Source organism: Rhincodon typus, chromosome 25 (genome assembly GCF_021869965.1).
Source record: "Rhincodon typus isolate 14 chromosome 25, sRhiTyp1.1, whole genome shotgun sequence".
Lineage (NCBI taxonomy): Eukaryota > Metazoa > Chordata > Chondrichthyes > Orectolobiformes > Rhincodontidae > Rhincodon > Rhincodon typus.
The window spans coordinates 31970796-31979500 of record NC_063356.1 but is presented as its reverse complement, the minus strand read 5'-3'; the positions used below and the strand labels follow the sequence as shown (position 1 = coordinate 31979500).

The 8705-nt window shown below is 39.0% G+C and overlaps 1 protein-coding gene across 4 annotated transcripts in view; it reads left to right on the top strand.

Annotated features, from left to right (window-relative positions):
- tbc1d22b (TBC1 domain family, member 22B) overlaps positions 1-8705 on the top strand; it is a 1108217-nt gene that overhangs the window by 949873 nt on the left and 149639 nt on the right. For all 4 annotated transcript variants that reach the window (XM_048611941.1, XM_048611940.1, XM_048611939.1 and 1 more), the window contains one exon: positions 3155-3269. In XM_048611941.1, the coding sequence (XP_048467898.1) occupies positions 3155-3269 (115 nt within the window). The remainder of the gene's footprint in view (positions 1-3154; positions 3270-8705) is intronic.

The following is an 8705-nucleotide window of genomic DNA, read 5'->3' as shown; positions in this document are numbered from 1 at the left end:
CATTCTACTGTACCTGTGTACTGATCACATCAGATGGTACAGCACTAAAAAGTGTGACTGCCTCCTGGTACAAATAATTGAGGTAACTTTCATGCTCACTGAAGCTTCTCAGTTTCTAGAGGTCACCATGTCCAGTTCATAAGCTGTCAGTTGAAGCTGCTCGAACTTCAAACTCTTACTGCAAATGTTTGCTGTGGACCAAACTGGTATCCATAAACCTCCACATGCTGCACTTGAACACCTGTCCTGCCATCCAGAATGCTCTAAGCAACGACTTAATTGATTTATGCAATTATATGTTTAGTTAATGCTTTATTATATTTTATTGACCTTGCCTCCAGTTGGTTTACTATTGTGATTCTTAGGAATAGGATGAATCTTAACTATTTACCCAATACTCATCAAATGACCAACAACTTCTCTTGCAGAGTAAATGGGGAGTAATAGAGAGGAAACTGCAGGATCTGGTAAATTAGTATGCTGGGCAAGACTAATTCTGGCAGCTGGGGAGCACATTGGATCTATAAGAGGTAGTGAGCTTGAAGTCTTTGGGGGTCAATCCTGAACTCTTGGAAGGAGATGAGGAGAAATTTCTTCACCCAGCAAGTTTCACATTTTTGGAGTTCCCTACCCCCAGAGAGCTGTGGATGCTCAGTTCTTGAGTATATTCAAGACTGAGGTTGATACATTTTTGGGCTCTAAGGGAATCTCGTCTTCTTGGCCGTGCCTTGGATCAGAAATAAGGAGAGGGAGAGAAAGAAGGACAAGGAAGATAAAGAGAATGAAGCTGTAAGAGACTAGAGTGAAATTAGTGAAAGGTAATGGATGTAGTAAAGGTAAAATAAGAGATGAAAGGAAAAAGCAGAAAAAATTTTTTTTAAAAAATCCATGTTCTATATAAGGAGCCAGTTATTAGTCAGCCAATTCATTGATCCATGGCCACTGAGATTGTGCACATCTTCTTTAACTTCAGCCCTTATGATCTGCCAAGCTGCTCAATCATGAGTGTCACTGCACTTACTTGCCAGCAGTTGAGGCAAAACCAACCTTCAAGTAGGCTTTCTAGGTTTCTTTAAAATGTTTCCATTGGCTGCACTGCAGTCTTTAACTGATCACGGGTTGGAAGTAGAGTGTGCCCATATGGAAGCCATGTTTTCAGTTTTTTTTTTTGCTGCGGCCTGTTCAGTGCACTTACTGCACGAGGGCAGTCATCTGTATACTTGGTCTGCTTGTATCCTGGAGCGTGATCATGTTGAGTGGTGTCCATTCAGGTCTTGTGTAGGCAGCACTGATGAGCTTTCTCGGGCATCAATGATACCTCCTCACCAAAGAGAATGATTGCCTTGTAGACTGCAACTTTTGTGTCTGTCTGCAAATGATAGTTCTTCAAGATTTATCCACATGGTTTCCCCCAGGAGAATTGTGCTCACTCTCTTCTGCATCTTTCCAATGGTATTTCCCAAGATGATCAAGAAAGGTCTCCCACTCAGTGTTCCAAGTGAATATAAATTCAACAGAGAGCTTTTCAACCTCCAAACGCTGAAATCAAAGACCAGAGACTCAGGTGTGACCATAGCAGACCTCCAGTGTACAGGATAGGGTACCAGATGATTAAGGGAAAGGTGTCAGGTAAGAAGGCTGTTGGGTACCACCTGGGAAAGGTGCCACAGCATAAGGAGTGCAGGTGGTAAGGGAGCCAAGAAAGTAAAATGGTATTTAGAGTAGGTTGATGTGGGTGGGAGAAGTCGGGTCTAATCAAGGGAGGGGTGAACGTGTACAGCGGCAGGAAAAGGAGATTCAGGTGCAGAGCAGGGGAAAGAGCAGAGGGAGGTTGGCTGTGGAGGTTGGGGGCGGTCAGGTGTGGAACTGGGAGAAGGAGTGACAATGTTTAATAGCGGGGAAAGGAGGCTTGGATGCAGAGCAGGGGAGGCAGAGTTGGGGTGTGAAGCAGGGGAAGGGAAGAGTACAATGGCGGAAGAATGGGGCTCGGGTGTAGAGTAGGATAGAGGGGTTTGACAGATTTGGGAGCAGGGAAAGGAGGGAATCGCTTTCAGTGGAAAACAGGATGAAGTTGGGGTGGGGGGAGAGGGTCAGGTCCCAGCAGGTGAAATTGGATTGTAGGTACCGAGTGGAGTGTGGGTCAAGGTCTGGAGGTTATGAATGATCTGAGTGAACGTGTAATCGGAGGGGTGCTAAGTTAAGCATGGGGTCAATTGAATAGTTACTAAGGAATATCATGCAGCTAAAGTCACTTCCATTACCTGGGTTTCATAATTCTTGTCAAGTAAGTCTATTATTTAGCACATTATCATTTTCAAAGTGTTTTCATCTCTATGAAACACAATAACTGTTAAATTGAGATTTAAATTTCCAATCATCTCAAAGAATCACGTAACAAGGTTTCATCTTTAAGACTTTTATTGTAAAAACCAAAGTAAAATCAACATTAGTTACACATTAGCTAGTTGGCAACTTATACATTAAGCTACATGAAAGGTAACTCCCCTTTAATTCCTAACACCATAGAAAAGCCCATACCGTGTTTCTACATTACAGAATTGTAGTTGTACAAGAACCAGTCCATGGTTACTCCCAGCTTCCAAGAAGCTTGCTCATTTCTATTTCACCAAGTCATAACATTGCATGCCTGTTGGAAGTCATTTCTCTCATCTCCTGGACTTGAAGCATAATCCCCATTCCTATAGACTCCCTTTCATCTTCACTGCGGAACTTAGAGTGTGGGAGCTGCTTATATGTTAGCAATGACCACTGCTCCGAGTGCCACTGCTGGGCCTGTAGAGGTGTCGGACAATCAACTTGTCTTAGGTGGAACTTCTTCTCAAATGGAGGCCGAAACTTTGCTTCAGCCAATTAACACACTTGAACAAAGCAGATTTAATTGAAGGTAGCATTAAGCCGCGTATCTCTGGTTTAGAAGTGTTTAGGTAATTGAATGACTTGCTAACCATATGTTGGAAAGAAATTGAGTGAAGTTGTACCTGATTATTGCATTTCAAATTACATTTGCCCTTTGTAGAAAATGCTGATCAAATCTATTGAATGATACCTTTTAACCTGATCTGCAGTTTGTACAATTCAGATATTGATTTGCAGTTGAACTACAATATATATTGTACACTTTTTTATTTTGCAGATCTTTGAGCGGATTCTCTTCATATGGGCCATTCGACATCCAGCAAGTGGTTATGTTCAAGGAATTAATGATCTGGTGACTCCTTTCTTCGTAGTGTTCCTTTCAGAGCATGTGGGTAAGTTTATGTAATTTATCCAGACTGAAGTTAATTTAAAAAAAATAGTGTTTTTTTCTGCAGCAACAGTATTTCTATATAGAAAGAAAATGAATAAATTCGATGATCAGATGACATCTGGAATACTCTGAAAAGTTCTGGTCTTTATGTGCAGAAAGGAAATAGAGACTGTGGAGAGACAGAAGAAAGATTTGCAAAGATAACCGCAGAACCAACAGTCTAAATCCATCAGGAAAGACTAAGCAGGCTTTTGCACTTTTCTTGAGAAAAGAGAATGCTGAGAATGACCGAGAAAAAGTCATCAAAATAAGAGTGAAGGCTCAGTAGAGTAGATGTAGAGAATATGTTTCATTTGTGCGGTATTTCAAAACCAGGGTCAGTCAGAAATAAATCCATTAGGAGTTCAGGAGAATCTTCTTTGCTCAAAGAGTGGTTAGAATATGGAACTTAACATCAAGTGGAATAGTTGCTACAAATGACATAAATGGTTTTAAGGAAAATTTAGTTAAGTGGATGGAGTAGAAAATAGGGCTAGTTCAAACATGGTGAGAGAAGGATCATGTGGAGCACAAACACCAAAACAAACTTGTACTAAATAACCTGTTCCTGTACTGCATGTTCTATGAAATGTTTCAGATACCTTTGTTAACTTGTATGTAACAACAAGGCGAGTGGGGGATATTTAAAGAAAGCCAGGTACACTATTTTCTTTAACGTAAGCCCATACTCCTTGACTCTAGAAATATTCCTACATAGTGGACTGCTTTTCATACATTCTAGGAAGTTCATATTTTTGAAGGAAGTTTTTTTGTTAAAACTTATGAAGGAAGGAATATTCCTTGAAACTTCTGTGTTTTGAAAATAAATTTCTCGTTCCTCAGTTATGGACTGAGGTTCATTTTTCAAGAAATTAGGGCAATAGAAAGTGGAGCTGCCTTAGAACGTTGGCCCAGTTTTTCTGCTACTCTGACAATAATTATTCCATTGTAGATGGGAGTAATATATGGGAATCCTGCAGAATCCCCAACATGGCAGACTCTGAAGGAATGTCCAGGAATTTAAAGATTCTGCTGGGCAATTCCTCCAAGCCTGAAATCTTCTAAAAGTCTCCATTTAAATCAGAGTACTTGGAGTGTTCTAGTGAAATTAGGTAATTACTATGGAAAGCCTAAAGTATTAAATACATGGTCTAACTCCTAAGTAACTGAGACCCTGTCTGAGCAATCCCCAGGACCCAACACATCCATCCATCACTCCCTCTTTCCCTCATTGCTAGATCTGATCTGATACCCTACCCTGCTGTTAGACGCACGCTGACTCTCTACCCTCTCCCACTACTCTGCAACTCTCCACCTGAACAGACTCGGCCCATTCTGACCAGTCGCAGCTCAACACGAATCTCCTTCCTCCATGTCCAGACCCAATTTCTCCCCTCCATGCTTATCGCCCCTAAACATCGCATCACTTGCATGGCACCCTTACCAGTTTGTACATTGGCACCCTACCCACTTTGCACCCTATCTGCTTTTCACTTTGCAGCCTATCTTCTACCCAACTAGCACCTTACCTACCTGACTTGGCAACCTACCTCCCACTTATCTAGCATCCTACCTATCTGGCACATTCTCTCCTAACTCCTTAACATCATACTTTCCTTAAGTAAGGAGTCTAAAAGGGCCCCAGGCAAATGACTGCTGTGAAAAGGGGATATAGTTTGCCTTCCCCTGTAATGGTTCTATAAATTGTCAGAATGGAGGTACAGCTCTGCATTTGTGAAGGAGCACCGATCAAAATCTCTTCTCGGAAAGATGGAGCTCCATCCCTTAGTTTGAAAAAGAAAGGGCCGAAATGGCAATCTGTGTGAGATTACTAGTTCTCGGAAAGTTTGGTTCATAATATCTCTAGCTAAGAGAGTTGACATCCAGCAACTTGTGCAATCTTTAATACTAAAATCTAGCAATTTCTTCGTGATAAGATAGAAGACATTCCCTTTGTCAAAACAGGCCCATCTTCTGGAAGACCTTTTTAATGTTTGTACAGGTTAGGGGAAATTGGATCTTGATATAATGTGTAACAGCTTTCTACACATCGCAAACTAAGCTGTCACTTTGAAATAAGAACGTATCGGATCTCTCTGGGAAAGAACTGTTCTGCATAACACTGGAGTTCACTTGTGAACTAGAAGCACTAAGATCTTTGAAGGCTGATCCACCCCCAGCAAATGACTGAGTTACATTTCTACAGAGTTAGTTCTTGGACAGTTTTTTTGTTAAATAGTTACTTCAGTTCTGTGTGGCATTTCTGGTTGAAGGACATTGTGAAATAGTCTACTGTTGAGTACAAAACATTTTTTAGTTTGACCTATTGTAAGACTTTTTTGCGAAAGGGTAGATAATGGCCTAGTGAATTTATCACAATACTATTAATCCAGAGTCCCATGGGGACTTGGGTTTGAATCCTTGGCATGGTGGATTTTGAGTTCAATAATAGTTTGGAAATAGAGTCTAATGATAACCAATGCTGATTGTCTGAAAAAAAATCTCATCTGGTTCACCAATGTGCTTTAGGGACGGAAATCGTCTGTCCTTAACTGGTCCGGCCTACGTGTGACTCTGGTCCCACAGCAAAATGGTTGACTGTTAACAGCTCTCTGGGCAATTTGAGATGGACAATAAATGCTAGCCTAGCTAGTGACACCCAGATACCATGAATTAATATAGAAATAATAAATGTATGACACCTTTGTGATTGTTCCCACGAATTTGCTCTTTGTTATTTAGTTTGATGTTTTCATATTTATTTTTATATTTAAGTGCTTGCAATTTGGGAAGCAAAGAAGTAGAATTTGTTGAGTGCAGGAATTTTTGTGCACTGCAGGTTGAGTTAATAATCTGCATGCTATTCAATTCATGAGTGTGCCTGCAAAATATTCTCTGTGGCTATTGTTGCAGTTCTAAAATAGTTTTTGAAGTAGGTTTTTTTTGACTATTCCAGGACTCCTAAAACTGGCTGAAACCTCAGCACACAGACAATACATCACCTTTAAGTAAAAGGTAGAATCGAAGGAGACATGTCTGTAATTTTAAACATTTAATTGAAAAATATGAGGACTCAAATGATTTTCTTTAAATTAGTGAGATTAAAGTTTAAATTATGAATTGTACATTACTTAGCATACGTGGGGAAAAGGCTATGTGTCTTTGTAACAAAATGGAAAGGAACAAATGTACCATTGAATTAGCCTTTATGAAAGGGAGTCTTCAGAAGGCTACAACAGGAAACTACATATAGGTCATTTTCCTCAGATGCAAACTCCATCTCAGATGTTGTGAATATATACATTTTTAAAAAAGCACAAGTTTCTGGAGCCTAGATAGAGCTGGTGATCCTCAAGCTCAAAGTTCCCCAACAGGAAAAGTTCATTCTAGAAATGTAAGCAGCTATCTTTTGAGGTTTTTTATCATCAGACTAAACGTGTATGAACCAGTGAACAAGAGAAGACAACAAGTATATATTTTTTTAAATTCTTGAAGGTAAGATGAAATTTGTATAAGAAACTCTGAATAACATACTGAGAAGAAAAAAATTACCTAAAGGCTAATGATAAGCCACAGGCTTTGTTTTTATAACGCCGTCATGAAAGGAATAAAAGACTAATCTTGAGATCATTGTACATAAATTCTGCATTGGTAAAGAAAGCATGCTCAATATTATGTTAAATACCAGTGAAGAAGGTCGACTAGCTTTTATTTTGTTTTCCAAGTGGTTAGCTTTTATTTCGAAGCATATTTGCTATAAATATTCTGCATTATATCCAAGCCAGGAATCTCTTTAAATTATGAATATTTTGTCCCTAGTTTGGAGTTGAATATAATCAACAAGTGTGCTGGTTTTTAATTGAATGATATTCTTTCCTTAGCAGAAAAGCAAAAGAAAACTGCTTGCTAGTCTATGCTTCTGCAAGGTAATAGGGCAGAATTTGCTGTCAAAAGAACAAAATATCTAAGTGGTACTTAATGTTATTAGTGCACAAGTTGCACAAGAATCTCAAATGAGAGCTGAATTACAGTTCACTGCAAAAATCTGAAAGTCAGTGTCTGAACTCTGCATCCTCTAATGCTTCTTGAACAGTAGCTTGCTGTCCAATTCTCTATTCAGAGACAATTGAATAGTGTGACATTTCTGTACTTAACATGCTAAAAACAAACTAGGAGTTAGGTTTTATTTCAACCAAATACCCTTTTAAATTGTTTGGTAAGTCTTGATGACTGGTCAACAATTTTCGTGGCATCAAAAAAAGCTATAAGAAGTTCAGTATCTCATTTCTTCAACTTGTAAATGTTGTTTAAAATTTTTAAATATTAATCATTGTTTTTCTTTGTCTCTTTTTCATCACTTTCAATATAACTTATAAAAAGGGATAAAAGGTTACAGGGAGAAGGCAGGAGAATGAGAGAGCATCATATCAGCTAAGATCAAATGAGAAAGCCGACTCAATGGGCTAAATGCCTAATTATCTTCCTATATCTTATGGTCTGACCTTTTCCTTTTTTATTTACTTTCTTTACCTGATTTGACAGTGAATTCAATGTCCACCTTCCTGGTTTAGACTCTGTCCTGTTCATTTCACAGCTTCAATCTGATTGTCTAAATCATTTGATTGTATTGTTGACACAGATCTAAGATGTGCTGTATCGGCAACTACAACATTTGGATTTCCCATTTACAGCAACTCCCAGCATAATGCTAAATGGCAATTTAATGGCATTATGACTCTTTGATTCTATGATTTGTTTTTGAGAGATAACACTATTAGTTTTAGGGTGGAGATTTCATAAAGCCAGAATTAGAAAGGAGAATACCTAAATAAAGATACAGCTTTGAACTTCTGGCAGGGACAGGCAGTTACTTCAGTAACAAATTGTTTATATGATTCCCAGATGGAAGAAGTTTAGAGCAGTTCTAACCAGGCAATGACCTTGCTGAATCTAGCAATTATAGGCAAGAGAATCTTAGAGACATAAATTACTTAAGTTGGTCACAGAATTAAAGGGATTATTTCAAAAGTGAAAGATGACTGGTTTGCATTGCTGTTTGGAACATCTCAAGTAAGCTAACCTGCCAAAGAGATGGGCCTGTAAGAATTAAGATTCCTTTATTTGATGTATTCCATGTCCACCTGGTCTGCTGTCAGAACCAAACAGTCAACAGTTCAGTTCAGGAACAGAGAGACAGTTGCAGTTCATGAATTGAGGGAACTAAAGAGATAAATATGAGTAGAATCTGCACCTGAAGCAGAGTAAATAACAACACTGTTGTTCATCATGTGGAATGTGGTTGGGAGTTGAGGGTTTATTTTGGAGATACAGTTGTGAGGGAAAAAGAGGCTGGAACATTCGTCGAGCTTTACGCAAGAGGAAATAATTTAGCGTAACT